The following is a 17427-nucleotide window of genomic DNA, read 5'->3' on the forward strand; positions in this document are numbered from 1 at the left end:
TTTTAATCTAATACCTTAATAGTCATTTTCATTTCCTATCTTTTCACAACCACATTTGAACTCAAACATACATCTCACTGCTAATTTTAATTTCACCATTATAATATTTAATCTCACCTTTATAGTAACTAAAATCACCACTAATGCTATTTTTAACCTCATTGGAGGCAATCTCGTCAGCCATCCAAAGGAAGAAACCCTTATCAAGTGAATTTAAACACATCAAACAAATCGATCAAAAACAGATTGAAAACAAAAAACCTCAATTGAGCTTCAATTGGCAAAAAGAGGTTATTTTAGCTCATCTCTACCTAAACACAAGCATTTGGCAAAAAGGGCACTGATACTCGGAAGAATCCATAATTAAGCAATATTAAAATTAAGAAATTTCGAAATTGTAGAAAAATACAATATCCATGTCCAATTGAACTTAGCAGCTGCTTTTTATCTGATACTTTTAACCACTTTTTAATCCACATAACTATAATATATATTTTCTGGGATAACATCATTCAATCTGGATGAAAGTTAGCTATAAAGCAGTTCTGCACTCGGTCACCTATGTTAAATCTTTTCACTGTCCAACACACCAACTACACTTCACTTATTTCTCTCCTTTCTATTTTGATTCCCACGCTTCCCATCTCAAGTCTCGATCAATTTTCCAAGGCCCCCCTTGCCAGTGTTAGGCTCAGGCCTCAACAAAACGGTCATAACAGTCTATGATAAAGGATCAAAATCAGTCCCTATTCAAAACTATATAGCTTGCATTTGCACTCCAATTTCATCATAAATCTCACCTTTCAAATGGGTCTACCCTGTTCAAATTTGAAGTGGATAAACAGCTGCAGCTATTTTCTCCCTAAGATTGAATTTCTTTGCAATAGCTGGCCTCACATCTTCAACTCCGACCAAGCTCTCCAAAAAGGGAAGAAGTAGAAGCAGTTCTTGATCTGAACGGTCATCAAACCAGCTCTCAATTGGTATTCCATTGTCCACTTGGAATCCAAATGCCTAAGAGAAGCCAAAAAACACCTGAGTTAAATTTCAGAAACAATGTTTATCATGTCCTTATGCATGGCACAACTCCATAAGAAATTGGCATCACGATATTAGATTGAACCTAGGCATATCCAAAAGTATAAGATGCCGACCGATGGACAAGTATGAGAAGGATTAATGTATACTTGCTTCAAATTCTCCTCGAGGAAACTATTAACCAATTTCCAAAATACAAAAGATTCATAAAAAGATTGCAAGGATTTCCTCAAGTTTCATGCCAAAGTGTAGACCACACAAATATAATAACCAATAAGAATACATACTGATGCGTCTAAACCTAATTATTTATCTATCAGAACCATAAAAAAACTCAATTCCCTTAATGCTAATGCCATGGCATACATGCTGGGTGTACATTAGTGAATTTAAAAATAACTATTTTGGCCTTTTTTGGCTATTTCATTATTCTTCTTTTTAGTGCTCAGCAGAAGCACTGGACAACGTCCATGAAAGAGAGGAGCCCCAAAAGTACCTGTGGAGAGTTGTCAATAATGATTACACGTGCCAGATCACGGCCAAGGACTGACAAATCTTTAAGGTAATTGCCATCCACAAAAACACATGATTCTCGGAAAACACGATGACGAAATACTCTCCTCTTTGGATCGAGCACATTTAGAAGTTGCTCTGCATAAATACTTTGACTTGCTGTAAATATAACAATCTCAAAAAGACCAGAAACTCTTTCCATAAAATCTCTCAGGTGAGGACGACATCTAACATAAACTGTGTGTTCCTGGAGATTAAAATTCACAGGGAATGTGAAGTCTGCATCATCGCAAGGTTCCAATGAGGAATGAACCAAAGTTTCTGCCATGCAATACAATTGAGTCAATACCCCAAGGTAATCACAAACAATTATAAGCAGAAAATTCATTGCTAAATAAAAATGTTAAAAAGGTCTTAAATTTTTTAACTAATGATACTTAAAAAGGTCTTCAAATTTATTAAGTAAAAAGGCAGTTGTAAGTTCAGATATGCTTTAAATATTAAGGGAAAGAGCCAAGGTTTACAGAATTGGACCGGTAGTCAAACCAGTCAGACCACCAGTTCCCAGTCCGACTAATTCATCCGGTTTGATTAAATAAATTATTAAAAAATTCAGAAAAAGGAAAAAACAGGTTCAACCGCTTTTTAACCCAGTTCAACCGGTCCGTACAGTTTGCAGGTCAATAAGTCTAACCCTTCTAAACAGACCAGTACCCATCCAGTTCTTGGTCCAACTGACCAATCCAGTCCGGTTCAAACAACATTGGAAAAAACTTCTCTTTGGGCACATACTTTTCCCAAATATTCCAACCATAACAAATTGTGTCAGTACGCACTAAGCAAAGAAATATTCAGTTTACAGTCCAGATTTTGCGACTTATTAGTGCAGACAGATGCTGCCACAAAATTGACTGGAAGCAGAAAAACGATGAGGAGCATAAACAGCAGAAATTACTATAACATAATTAGCTAATTATCCAAGCAGAAATTAAGAGTCAGATTTTTCTGCTGTTATGTTTTAGAAATTACTATAACATAATTAGCTAAATCTTCTTTCAAGCTCTTAGACTAGACAAGTTTTAGCTTTATATTTAAATCAGAAATGACAGGACAACTTGTTTGAAGACTTAAGGGTCAGAATTCAGATTTTAAAAGTACTGAGAAAATTGCAACTGGAAGCATAAAAGTTCATCCAATTTAATTATCCAAAAGTATTCTCACCATCCAAGTCCAAGACAAGAGTGGTAGGAGGGCAACTTCTGGTCTGCTTGGGTAGCAGCACAGGCCGGAAAGCAGGAATAACAGATGACAGCTCCGGTAAGTTCTTCATAAACAAGTAAGGATCAAAGTCATCAAATTCCTCATAGTATTCATCCTCCACACAAACATCAGTTGACATAGAATCTTGACCATACTCATCAATACATTCCAATTTTGAGTTTTTCATAGCCAGGTATATGGCTGAAACTTCAGATGAAAGGACAGCTCCAGAATCTGCAGTACAAATCACAGGATCCGTGTCCACAACAAGCATCTCTGCTTCAGAAGTAGACTTAAGAGTTTCTCCAGTGATATTAGCACCCAGCAAATCAACCTGTGAATCCTCTATTCCCCGATCTTGATGGATTTTTGAGTCTTACCTCCAAAAGAATTTGACAAAGTCAAACTAAATAGGATAATTAATATATGCATTAAGATCACATAAAAGAAAGAGCGCATAATAGGTCTTACAATTCATATGCGTGCAAACACACACAAATAACCTACCTGCACCTGCAATCTCTGATCCGCAAATCTTAGATATGTGAAAGCCAGGGGAAAATATGGTACCTGACATATGGTGATCAGTGCCCTGCAACACAATTAAAGAAATAAGCAAAATCTCAACAGCATAGATGGTTTCCTTTTATTTTTCTTTAATTGCTTTCTCATAGGAACTTCACATCTTCCTAATTAACTGACACAGGCAAAAGTCATTTTGAGTAAAATTAAGATAAAGCGTCATAGTCAATCACTCCCATCCCTTTGCAACCACAAAGAGGCTAAATAATATAAAGAAAATAAGAAAAGAGTTAGACAAATTACCTTCTGATCTACATGAGCACCATTAACCACATCAAACCCCAGACAAGCATCAGAAGCATCATCATGCGACAACCCATATCTAGCATTTAAATTTGTAGCTCCATCAGGCACTTCATTTTTCTTTGGGAATGCTCTGGCTGAAATTTCATAAATTTTATTAACATAGCAAATTTGACAGTTAAATACAGACTTTGACTTGGAAACCACAAATTAAAACTATCAAAAGAATTTTAATTTTGCCAAAATCAAGAACATGTAAAGCATTATCACTGCAACATTTGCCTTCTAATTAAACGAATAATGAGGTAAAATTAGCAACATACCAGGTTTTTGCTTCCTAACAGAAGATGTAATTAGCTCTGTTACTTTCTTCTCTGGACCTTGTACCTTTTCAGATATCTTCTTCTCAGCTCTTGAAGCCTTGGGACTGGTATGATCTCGGGAAGCATTTCTTCCAGAAATTCTTTTCTTTGTTTGCATTGGACCAAGAGTTTCACCCCAATCTTCAGGATACTATCACTACCCAGCGTACTTGAAATAAATAATTTAAATGTCCAGCGTTATGATTCAGATTTCAAAGCATTTAGAATACACTAAAATTTTAGAAATAAACTTGAACTTCTGTCAATCTGTCATACTACGTTCTGGCTGTTTACTGTCGACTGAAACAATTAAAATAAAAGCCATGTAAAATCTTTAGTAACTTTTATTTAAAAATATTTTTTTTAAATAAAGCAAATTATCCTGAAAGACTCCTAGCATATGTAAGCAATCTCGTGAAAAAAAAAAAAAACAACTGAGCCTTTCCCATTTAAAATCGTTGACAATCAAAACCAGATCATACCAGAATTCTTCACCTAATTTTTGTGTACAAAATCCAGGCTCTGGTTCTGGAATATTAACTTACCACACTATAGTCCCTTAAGAATTCAAACTTCCCTACAACATTCAAGCCAACTTCAACATGATAAATACAAAGGACCCGAAAGAACAGCAAATTACTAGTGTGAAAACAATCCACATCTACATGAAAACCATAATAGGACATTATCCAGAATGAACATTGCAGATTTGGATGAAGAAAACTAGAGCAAACCATTCCACTTAAATCATCGAATGAGGACAAAAATTTAAAACCCTAACACACACCAGCTCCCCCAAATAGAACACTAAAGCTACAAATTTTTGCAAACAAAATCCAGAGATAGAGAAATGCATCAAATCAACTAAACCCTATTCATTCCAACAAGGATCGTCGAACCAGTACAAAAACGGAGCAATTAACTTAATGTAAAATAGTGTTTGCATGAACGAAAATTTAAACCCTAGAGAGAGAGAAAGGTCATGGAAACAAAGCAGTTAGCAACAACTAAACCAACGAACTTGAGCTATTTAGTAACTTAAGCTAAGAAAGAAAATTGCTTACCAGATAAGATAAAATAACAAAAATGGAGACAAAGAGAGGTGCAAAAATGAGTAAGTAGAACCCTAAATTTTGTTAGAATTAGAAGGAAGGAGCTTAGTTTTGGGTGTTTTGGTTTCTTTGGAAATTTGCTTTCCCTCCAAAGACGGGGAAAGAGAGGGAAAACGAAGAGGAGGATCGATTTTTTTTTTCTTTTTTGCCTGAATAATAGGTTAGATAGAAAAATAAAATAAAAATGGAATTTTAGTTTATTTTTCATTAAAATATTTTTCAAAATACATGTTCTTATCAGAAAATCACCTACTCGCGATTGATGTTGAAAGGAAGGTACGCGCTGCACAATACTTAATTGGATAACGTGGCCTTAAGACATGGCGAGTGATTATGATTGGGAGAGTAAGAATTGAGCTCTACCAAGCTTAAAACGACGCCGCTGAAGACGTTTCTAATTTAGAGTGGAGGGAGATATTTTAATTTGTTTTTCTTTCCCTTTTTAAATTTTATTTTACGTCCGCAGGCGCTTACAATTTTTATGTTGCTTCTTTAAGGATGCCTATACTTATTAAATTAATTTCGTGAGCCCAAATTTTTTCTCTAGTTCCGTAGTTCCTAATTAACCCCAACCCCACCCCCACCCCCACCCCCCACGCCTTTAATGTACACTTTTATTTGCTAAATTTAGCTTGTTAGATAATATAGTTTTATGAGAAACTTCATTTTGATAATGAAAATTAATATAAATACTAAAAATTCTATTATATAGAATATAGATTTGTGTTAAAAATAATATATAATAAATAATGAAATGTATAATTTAAAATTAATTAATAATAAATGAAATATGTACAATCTTAAAAATAAAATATCAAATTAAATTCTAAGTAAAATGAAACATAAACACATGAATACACCAAATTAAGAATACTAAATGAATGCAATTATTTATCACAGTGTGTTGTCATCAATCTTAAGTGGATGTCGAGTTAATTTGTGACATCATCTCAAACAACATTATTAATATATACAATTGATGGAGGTAATAAATTGTGCATATTAAAATAAAAATGTATGAATAACATTAGAATAAAGTTTTATTAATCTAATTAGTGTAGATTCAAATCAAACTATATGCATATTCTTATTAGTTTTTGATAAAATAAAATAAAAACTAAAGTTCTCTCAAATAATATAACTTATTTTAATTACGAAAGAATATTTCCGTAATTTTTCAAATCAAGTTGGTGCCCGATTGACTTGTGACATCAACTCAATCAAAGACTTCAATAGTAATATAGATGTTCATTTTTTACGATATATATTTTTAAAATTTTATTACTCAATGTAAAAATACTTTATTTTTTTATAATTTACAAATTACTCTAATATATATTTATCCACATTTATAGTATCTATCTATTCTATTGTAAAATCTTTTATTATAAGCCAATTGAGTTTTATCTCGATTGGCATCAGCATTGTTGTGAGTGAGTTCAAATATGTGAAAACACATTTATCCTCCTATTTAAGGGTTGAGGAGAGTTATGGTCTAATTTTTAGGCATTATATACACAAAAAAAACTCAATTAGAAAATTATTTAAAAATAACTTTGTAAATAAGTAATAAATATTGATATAAACTACATAATTATGACATTGTCTTTTTTTAATTAGTATAACAACACATTTAATTATCAATACTTACACATTCTATCAATTCGGTCCTATTATACCACTATCTGCGACAAGACATATGGCAAGCCTAGGAGACGTTTGAACAATAAGCTTACCTTCAGAGAGCCGGGAAGACACGTATAAACTCACCTTCTTGAAGGGACTATCCAGATAACGGATGGCTCAGTCTTCAATAGGAACATGAAATCGTTTGGTTACCAAACATCATGTGAGCTCAATTGTTTTATCCTATCAGAGTTAGAAGGGAAGACAAGATCTACCCTATCACAAGCATCCTCGTCCAATTAAAGATATCCCCCTACATGCTTAGTAGTGATGGCTAGATAGCAAGTCCAACACATTAATGCCATGTTGCAAAGGACACTTGCCTATAAATATCCCCAAGAACGATGAATAGAGGACTGACCCTTTAAGAATACTAAGCCTATACTCTCTCAATATTCTCCCAGCCCTCGGCCTTCAAACTATTTCCACCATCATTCTCTATAGCCTCCAGCTCTCCAACCTAATTGAGTGAACCGACCTTTTCAACAACCTTTCTTCTCTCATCTATATCATTTCCTTATTTAGTCCAATATCAAAAATTGGTGCGGTGAACATGAATGACAGGCCCTCTCAATCCCAGAGTAGTACCCCAACTAAGCAAACCAACCAAACCAACAACCTAACTAACCAAGTCAACTTTTCTGTTCCACTCAACACCCTCATACCACCTATCCCAAGTATTTATGCTAGCTTGAGCTCTACACAAACTCTTCCTTCTTCCTCTATTTCTACTAGAGTACAGTTGTAGTATGTAAGTGTCTTTCTCCCTACCTTGGAACAACTAGTAAAGGCTCTGAAAGATCCTTTAGCCTTCAGTTTTACCACTCTTGTCGCATCAACAGGAATTGCTCCTTTGACTGATTCAACTCTCCTAGCAGTTGCAACACCTCAGTCACAACCTAGTATGATCCCTCCTAGGCTTTTTGATCACATAGCCGCTATTTACAAGAAGTTGTAACCTATCTCATAGCCACACCTCCTCCACCAACAACGAACCCATTATGCTAGATTAATGTTCTCACTAGTAAACATCAGGCCTTCAGCCTCATGACTTGGAGACTCGAAAGAAACTGCGACATCTAGAAGAGCAATTCTCCCAACAAGAGCGGTACTTCAAAAAGTAATAAGAGCAACAGCATCCCTAATCAAAGGAACGCTTAAAATGAACAACTTATAACAGAACTAAAAGCAGCTCGGGAGATATAGAGACGAGAAAAATTGAAACATCGAAAGGAAGAGGCTCAATTGGCACTCCGAGGGGGTAATGATCGTGACAATCTAGAAAATCTTCACATGCAAAATACTGACCTCCTGAAAACATTATAACAATCCTAAGGTAACTATAACATCTTTGTGGAAGAGCAACTCAAGGTTGAATTGATGCAATAATTAAGAGAAAGATCAGATGAATCTGTCTAGAATTACTTTAATGAATCATTAGCATCTGAAGTTTTAGAAAACCATATCTCCAACTCCTTTATATTTCCAAAAATTTTATACAATAAACTTGAGGATCCAGAAGATCACATTGCTTGGTAAAACAACCATTTAAATATCCTAAGGGCTTCTAATAGAGTAAAATGCAAGGCCTTTTCTATGACCTTCTCACAAACAACCCAAAAATGGTACCTATCGTTACCCCGAAGGTCAATCCATTCCTTTGATCAGTTGGCTGAGTAATTTATGAGTTGTTTTTGGCCAACAAGACGCTTCAGCAATCTCTAGCATACTTGATGACTATTTGCCAATGGGTGAATGAATCTCTATGGGGCTACGTTAAAAGATTTAATGTTGCCACCATGGCCACAAAGGGAGTCACTGATGAGTGGGCAATCCAAGCTTTCATCATTAGGACCTCGCACTAGCATCTCAAATACTTCATCGTCAAGAACGCACCAACCAAGCTCTCCCATCTCTACAAAATGGTACATGGGTTTTTAGAAGGATATAAAGTAGGAAAGGTTCGTGTTGATTCTTCCACACCAATATCCCACCATACCAACCATTTGCGAAGATTGCCTCCCAAGAAATTTCAAGGCTACCAACAGCCAAAGGCCAATTCAGAGATAGGTGGACATGAAAATTATAATTAGTCAAACCAAAGAAGTAACTGTTAAGTGAAGAATGTCTATGCTACAAATTGTCGAGGACCTATTTTCAATTACAAGGGAGGCCAAAATTAGCGGCATAAAACCCTATAAAACCATTCTAGAACCCACCATAAACTTAATTGCTCCCCGACCCAAGTGTTTGACCAGGTAAAAAAATTAGGAAATCCTGGAAGTATCTTTGTACCTCTCGCCTAGTGAGCACTATAACAACTCTCATCACTATTGCAAGTACCACAATGCTTGAGGCCACCAAACCGAACAGTTTATGTATATGAAAAATGCTATTGAAACAGTAATTCAGAGTGGGCATATTAAATAATTCTTAACTTAAGAACCTCATCATTCAAATAGAGCCCAAGACAAAAAAAAGGTTATCTAGATAACAAGGCGGTGATAAGGGGAAGTAACCATTCAGAGCAATCGTCGATGTTCTAGTAAAGGAAAAACATGCAAAATAGGTCTAGTCGAGCTCAAAATGGAAGGCTCACATGGGAAGTGTTCTGTTGATCTTAGCCACAATAAAATAAACCTAAATCTTCTCCATGGAACTTTTAATTTTTAGAACTTTTAATTTTTAGAGTGAGATGAAAAGAATGTCTTAGATGTGAAGGATGAAGATCCTTTGGTCAGAAGGATCTTGATTGACACAAGCAGCTTTGTGGATATTTTGACAGCTAAGGCTTTTTATCAGATGAAGCGCAAGGATACACAACTTAAGCTCACAAGCCCAGTATAAACTTCATCAATCAACCCATTGCGGTGAAAGAATCCATTATTCTTCTGGCGATACTAGGAGATGGTGAGCACACCACTATAGAAATGGTGGATTTTCTAGTGGTTGACCACCCAAAGGCCCACAACACCATTTTTGGGAGGCCAATCATAAGAATGGCAAAGATGGTGGCGGCCACCTTCTACATGATGACAAATTTTCCTACTCCCAAAGGCGAAGGGTATATGAAAATCGACCAGAAGACATCCCAATAATGTCATATAGTCTCTTTGCAGCTCGTTGGGAAAGTTCAAAACCCTTTGCCTCCTCTTTCGGCTTGTTGTCCAAGGTAATGTAATCGAAAGGGTGAAGATCGATCTAGAAAGTCTTGAAACTAGACTGAAGGCCTAACTCCCCAAAGCACGACCAACAAAAACATTAAAGCCAGTCCAGTTGTACCAGAAGGAGCCTGAAAAGGTCACCCAAGTTGCTTTAGTCCTTCCCTTTGTTGAAAATGAAATTTTGAAGTCTCTGTTGGTAGAATGTAGGGACACTTTCGCTTGGACAATAGTGGATATACTTCTTCTGCACTATAGCGGGTGGGAACGGGCTTCATGTTCAGTAGTATTATTTGCCTAGACGCTTTCACCCTAATAATAGGATTAGAGTTGACCCAAAAGCTAAGCATCTGAAATTTTCAAGTCCACACAAATTCCCAGTTGGTTACGAAATAAGTCTAGGAAGAGTATGAGGTCAAAGAACCAACCATAGCCAAATACTATTCTTCGACTATGAATCTATTGAAGAAAGTCCCTAAAATCCAAGTGAATAAGATTTTCAGAGTAGAAAATGCTAGATTTGATGCCTTGCCCAAGCTAGCAACCATAATTAACATCATAGAAAGGGATAAATCTTATTAGAGCACAAGCACTATTCAAGTTATGAGGCAGTAGGGCAAATTCTTGCTATTGGAGTGGAAGACATTTGGATCACCCCTATCTAAAAATTCTTAGTGGGAGATAAAATACCTAAAGAACAGAAAGAATATGCGAAGATGTCACGAGTAGCCTCTTGATAAACTTTAATTGATGGGGTTATGTACAAAAAAAATTTCCTACAACCACTTCTCATATGTCTAAAACCTTCTGAAGCAGAGTATGTGTTAGTTGAGGCTCATGAGGGAATCTGTGGGCATCATTTAAGGGTAAGGGTTCTTGTCTAATGGGTCATGCGATATAGATACTACTGGCCTACAATGTAGAAAGATGCAATCGAATATGTTGCCAAGTGCGAACCCTACCAAAAATTTGCACCAATGCCTAACAACCAACAGAACCTCTTCATAGCATCACCAATCCTTGGCCTTTCAACACTTGGGGAATAGATATTGTTGGCCTGTTCCCACTTGTTATAGCATAGAAGAAGTATATCATAGTGGCTAATACTTTACCAAGTAGATGGAAGCAGAAGCCTTAACCACCATCACCGAAAACAAATGGAGAGAAAGCCATTCTCTGCTGATACGAGATCCCATAATGGGATCCTAAAATTTATAATTTCAAATAATGTGACCCAATTTTAGGGAAAATTCAAAAATTTTTATGGAAATCTCCACATATCATTAGCCCACAACTTAGTAGTAACACTACAGACAAATGGCTAATCTGAAGCCACCAATAATAAAGTTCTCCAAAGGTTAAAAAATAAAGTAAAGTGGCCAAAAATAGATGGTTAGAAGAGCTTCCTAGAATCTTATGGTCACTTTGTACAACATCACATTCTAGAACCGTAGAGACTCCCTTCAACCTGATGTTGGGGACTAAATTAGTGATACCTATTGAAATTGGCCTCAATACCCACTGTGTATTGAACTACACCTCCTAGGGTAGTTAAGTGATGCTTCATCAGAACTTGGATTTCTTAGAAGAAACCAGAAATCAAGTAGTCATAAGAATCTAAATTCTTCCGTAAGCTTCCCCTCATATGTGGAAGTGGCCCCTCATAAGCCTCTCCTATGTTTTAGAAGCAGAACTTTCTATAAGCCTTCCCCCATGTGTAAAAGCAGGCCCCTCGTAAGCCTTCCCCATGTGTTGGGAGCAGGTGAGCTTCCATAAGTTAATATAACAAATTAAGTTCTTTTCGATACTTAAGGAGTTTGTAATCAAACATTTTATTTCATTTTATTTGTTTTACAAATTATATGTTAGTTATCTATAATTGAATAAAATGAATCTTTTTATGATGTTTTGTGACCAATTAGGCCAATTTGAGCCTAATGAATTCTAATGAGTTGATGTAGTGTGCAATAAATTACTTGCACACTAATGAATAAAATGAGTCTATAATTGAATAAAATGAGTCTTTTTATGATGTTTCTTGACCAATTAGTCCAATTTGAGCCTAATGAATTCTAACAAGTTGTTGTAGTATGCAAGAAATTACTTGAACTAAATAAAGCCAATGAGTTAGTAAACTGAACTGAATGTCGCAACATTAAGATACTAAAGTCACGACATTGAAGCTGCTCCAACACTTAAAAATTTTTTTGACCAACATTGATAAGGGAAGTAAACTGTGGCTGAAGTTATGACATTAGACCTTAGAGTCATGACATTCAACATTGGAAGTCACAACATTTGTGACAGTAGCCAAAGATGGAAGTCGATCACAAAGCTACCACAAAGTCGTGATATTTGACCCTTCTCCAAGAACTCGAGAAATTTATCTCTAAAGTCACAACATTCGACTTAGAATGTCGCGACATTGATGCTCGACGGACTCAAAATCTACAAGGGTGTTTCTGTCCATACAATGAAAATTAACTTGTAATTAACGGCCGAGTCGACTCGATTAGGTCAAAGAATGTTATTACTATAAGTGTATCCTAAAAACATTAGAAGAAGGGACTTGATTACACTTTAGTTTAGTAGAGTAGATAGGTTTAAGGATTAAACATTGTTCTTTTTTAGTTTTCATTCGAAGTAAATTCAGTTCTTTTAATTTCGTTCTTCGATTTTGTTAATTACTTTTTACACTTGTGTTTACTACAGAATTTCCAATCATGAGTGTTCAAGGATCTCCATTGTTGCCCAAGTGATCTCAAGCATCAAATTCGCCAGATTTTTTAGCATATCTTAACCTTTGCTTTTCGTTTTTTTATTATTTTGATGTTTTACGAATTAATCTGGTTAAGTATGTTTAGTATAGGTAGTAACTAAATCCTTAGAGAGTTTGATTAATTGAAGTGGGCGTAGTTAATCTAAGTTAGGGTTTGAAATAGATTAATTGGATTAAATCGAATGTGCTTGAAACCCTAGAATTGATGAGTCTAGGTAGTAATTCAAGTAGAGGAGATCGGAAGGGTATTCTACTTAGAACCAATTTGATTTAGCCCAGTTTAGATCCATTGGGTCAAAAGATAACTGGACTAAGTTGATTAATTGATAGAATTATAGGTATACATGTATTAATTAGGTCAATTAATAATTAATCGACTAAATCCCTAATTTTAGGTTAATTACAACCATGAATATTAAGCAACCCCTTGTGTGACATTCTCAATAGTTAATCTATTAGTTTTTATCTTTATACAATTAGGTTCTTTAGTAGTGATTAATTTGTCACCCTTAATTAATATTTAGTCATACTATAGTTAGTAGATTAGTATCTACTTAGACTTAGTTTAGTGTGTTCGTTATTACTGTTTAGTTTAGTTTAGTTATAACTCCCTTAGACACAATCCTCGAAATACTTCCAGTATTTTATTGTAAATCAATCTATATTACCATTTGACCTCTTCGCTTGCATACATCGCACGTTATATCCATATTTAATTACATTATTTTTAGTATCGGTGCACATACACCTGGGCATGATCAAGTTGTTAGCACTGTTGTCGGGGTGATTTTGATGCTAATTTGAATAAATAGTAATATTTGCACGCTTAATAGGATAAACAACGAATTCAAACGTTATAGATACAACATTTTCATTATTTATTTGTGATTTGTTTTTAATTTTTGTTTATTAATTTAGTTATCTTGCTTTGCAATTTATGACTCGAAATTAGAATGACCCGATTGAGTTGGATCCTGAACCAAAGAGAACATTATGCAGAGTAATAAGAGCAGTAGTTCCAAGGGATGAACAACAAAGCATTGATCCACCTCGAGAAACCCATAGTTCGAGGATCAACAAGAGTAGGTTCAAGTTGTTGTTCTGTAAGTGCTCGTAACATGGTTTGTAAGAATGGCTGCAATTGCAAATATTTTTCAATGGGTTGGATGAGAACTTGAGGTCCAGTTTAGATAGAGCATCTGCAGAAGCATTCACATCCAAAACATATGACGGGGCTTGCCAATTGATAGAAGACATGTCCATGAACTCATATATGTGGCATGTAGATAGGTTCACATACAAATCTAGACCCCTAACGATGAATGCATTTAAAGAGGAGGATAAATATCAGTCGATTCTTGAGAAACTCAACCATCTCGAGATGAGTTTTAATAGACCTCTAACATTTGATCAACACCATTCGAAATGTAACCACATGGGTGGTTATGGTGAAAATTCAACATGAGGGAATTATTTTGACAACCAACACAAGAAGGTTAACTACTTGGGAAAGAGGGACAGAAACTGTAATACCCCGAAAATTACTACAGTAAGAAAGTAAGATAATATTCCTGATATAGTAAAATAAGGAAATAAAGTGATAAAAAGGGTAATTTTGAGTTATGTCAACATTAAGAAGTAAATTATGACATATTAATTCAAGAAAGGATTAAATCGCAAAAGTGAGAAAAGTTTTGTTGCCCAAGGGTAAATACTTAAAATTTGAGGGGTTAAAGTGCAAATAAGAAAAATTTGAAGGACCAATAGCGCAAATATTTTAAGGTTGGAATAATCTAGAAACAAAAGAAAATGGATGAATTAGGACCAAATTGAATAGGTGAAGAATTATGAGGGACTAAATCGTAATTTTTCCAAATTAAGTAATTACTCAAGGATGGAATTTTAAAAGATCATAAAGGGAAAAATAGTCATTTAGAAGAGAGAGAAATCTAGAAGATAATGATGATGTTGGAGATATTTTAGATTAATTAAATAAATATTAGTTTATTAATATTTTAATTTGATTTTAAATGATATTTTATTATTTTATTATTTAGTATATATAATTGGAAAGAAAGATGAAAAGGAACCAACCCACCATCTTTTCCATGCAATTCACGTTAGAAGAGAAAAGAAGAAAGAAAGTTTTGCTTTCTTTACAATTTGGTCCTTCCACCAAAAAAAATTCACCATTTTCACTTAGAAATCAAAAGAATTTCCATAGCCATCAAGAGAGAAAGATAACAAGGAGACTATGGGGAGCTAGAATATCAAGTTGGATTCAAGAAATTGAAGCTTGAGGAGAGAGAAAATCAAGTTAAAGGTTGAAATCAATAGGATAAGGTAAGAACATTGAAATTTCAATATATTTTTAAGTTTGATATTATTGAAATAGTATGGAAAAGATGTTATAGTAGAGTTTTCTTATATAAATTCTTATTTTATTGATATATTAGTGAAGAGAAATAGGTGAAAGTGATGGGAAATATTATAGAGAAAGGGAATAAGGAAGTTATAAACTTAGTAATTAACATTTTGCACTAAAACAGTTTTGCACGGCAGTAGTAGGTTAAATTTGAAAAATCACCATAAATTGTGGAAATGAAATTAGAGGATGAATAAAATATGAAATTAAAGCTTACTGAATCTAGTTTCTCATAGAAAAACGATGTAAGTAATGGAATTTTAAATCATGAGATATAATAGATTTTGTGAGACAAGGTCAGAATGATTTCGGGTTCCCTTATTCTGACTTTTGAAAATCATCAAAATATGGGTTATAATTTATATGTTTAAAATCTTTAAAGAGTCTATTTTCAATAGAAACAAACGGGGATATCATCCGAATTCTTTACAATGAGATAATTAAGTTTTAATGAAGAAGGGTCGGAACTGTTAGACAACAGAATAGAGGTGATTTAAAGAATAAACTATACCTATTGGCTAAACCAAAAATTCTAAAAATTTTATGGTAAGAATATATGTGAGTCTAGTTTCAGGGAAAATTAGCAGATCTTAATTTGGAGCTCTTTAGCTCAGGATAAAAATAATTTAGTGGCTATGACTCAAATGGACAATTTTGAATAAATTTACAAGTAAATAGTAAAATCATAGATAATGTTACTTATAAGCATATTATATAAATTAAGAATGTGGAATGGAGAGGAGGAGGAGGAAAAAGAAATATATGAATATTTAGCTAGCATGGATAATATGCACGTTTTAGGCTTAGGGACTAAATTGAATAAAAGTAAAACTTTAAGGGTAAGTTTGTAAAAATGTCAGAAAGTGACCAAATTGCATGAAATGAAATTTTTTATTATTTAAACTAGTAAATTTAATGAAATATTAATTTAGATCAAGATTGGGTGGAAATTTGAGAAAAATAAAAAATTTCTAAAATGCCCCTGAATTTTGGTATTTCTGCAATTTAGCTTGGTAAGTTCGTATGAACTATATTTTGTATAATTTTAACTGAAGTGAATGTTATTTGGTAATGAATATTATATATATGTGTGTGTGTTTTATTATTGGAATTGAATTATTATTGGTAATATGTATAATTATTTGATGCATTGAAATGATTATCGGAAGCTCGATTGAGTTGGAGGCTTGTTGGAGATATATCACATTATCCTTTAGTTCTATCGATAATTTTGGATGATTTGATTCTAGTTATAATGGCATGTACAAGTGAAATTGGTTAACGTTAGCTCATTAATGTTTTGATTTTGATTGGTTATAAATATGAATGCTTGATGAAAAGAAAAGTCTGAAAATTAATTAGTAAACTTTGGTAATGCTCTATAACCCTATTCTGGTGATAGATACGGGTTACGGGTGTTATAATTATTGGTATCAGAGCTACGATTTAGTTGATTCTCGAACCGAACGTAGCATATGTAAAGTTTGGAATATACATGTCATTATATAACCTGTGATAGTGTGATATCTCCCGACCTTGATGAGATTTGTTTTACTTATAGATAGAGATACTTTTCGACTTAGCTAATTTCGATAATATTGAAAGCATTATGCGAAACGTGTAAAAGTGATATGCATGTATTTTGATGTTTTATGAAAGAATATGAATGTTTGGAGTGTGATAAACGACTTGAACTAAGTGATTTTTGATAAAAACACGTAAAAGGACTAATTTGGAAAAGTTATAAAATATGTCAGAATTGTGTGAATAAGTAAAAATTGTGGATTGAAATTCTCATAAAATGGTTCGGGTAGTCCTAAAATGCAAGGAAATTGAAGAAAAATTATTTTACGAGCCTAGGGGCAAAATTGTAATTTTGTGAAACTTTAGGGGCAAAAATGTAATTTTTCCAAAGTATGATTTTTGGACTGCAATGAATAGTGTGAATGATATATAAGTTAAATGTATTGTTATAATTTAAGAAAGATGAGAAATTGAAATTGATCGATAAAAAGAGAAGTGAGAAAAAGAGGAAAATTCCCGAATGAACCTTCGGAATAAAAAGGGATACGAATGAAGTGATAGAAATGATCACATGTGTGGCACGGACTGTGTGTAGGCCACTATGTAAAATCGAAAGTGATTTTCATGTGTGTAGTACTATGTGCAAGCTACTACGTGTATCGGAATGATGGGTCGCATGTGTAGTACTATGTGCAGGCTACTATGTGTACCGGATAGCTTCGATCACGTGTGTAGTACTATG

General features: G+C 34.1%; 1 protein-coding gene across 3 annotated transcripts; it reads right to left on the reverse strand.

Annotated features, from left to right (window-relative positions):
- Nucleotides 1–354: 354 nt before the first annotated feature.
- LOC107950642 (CTD small phosphatase-like protein 2) lies at nucleotides 355–5272 on the reverse strand. Of its 3 annotated transcripts, XM_016885526.2 has the most exons (8): nucleotides 5063–5269; nucleotides 3960–4167; nucleotides 3637–3773; nucleotides 3319–3403; nucleotides 2773–3186; nucleotides 1535–1872; nucleotides 801–1014; nucleotides 355–720 (listed from the first exon to the last, which is right to left on the reverse strand). In XM_016885526.2, exons 2-7 carry the CDS (start codon nucleotides 4114–4116, stop codon nucleotides 823–825), a joined length of 1323 nt encoding a protein of 440 aa, XP_016741015.1. In that variant the 5' UTR covers nucleotides 4117–4167; nucleotides 5063–5269; the 3' UTR covers nucleotides 355–720; nucleotides 801–822. The 3 variants fall into 3 exon arrangements, with proteins under 3 accessions (XP_016741015.1, XP_016741013.1, XP_016741014.1); XM_016885524.2 differs by having other exon boundaries at nucleotides 355–1014; nucleotides 5063–5272; XM_016885525.2 differs by having other exon boundaries at nucleotides 355–1014; nucleotides 3960–4298.
- Between the last annotated feature and the right edge of the window lie 12155 nt (nucleotides 5273–17427).

Source organism: Gossypium hirsutum, chromosome D01, assembly GCF_007990345.1.
Source record: "Gossypium hirsutum isolate 1008001.06 chromosome D01, Gossypium_hirsutum_v2.1, whole genome shotgun sequence".
Lineage (NCBI taxonomy): Eukaryota > Viridiplantae > Streptophyta > Magnoliopsida > Malvales > Malvaceae > Gossypium > Gossypium hirsutum.

Excerpts from the sequence above, each read along its gene's own strand:
- LOC107950642 (XM_016885524.2), bottom strand. The coding sequence starts at position 4,116 with ATGCAAACAAAGAAAAGAATTTCTGGAAGAAATGCTTCCCGAGATCAT. Across the intron at positions 3,404-3,636 it reads GTGCTCATGTAGATCAGAAG|GGCACTGATCACCATATGTC; the intron begins GTAATTTGTCTA and ends ATTGTGTTGCAG. Across the intron at positions 3,187-3,318 it reads ATCAGAGATTGCAGGTGCAG|ACTCAAAAATCCATCAAGAT; the intron begins GTAGGTTATTTG and ends TTTGGAGGTAAG.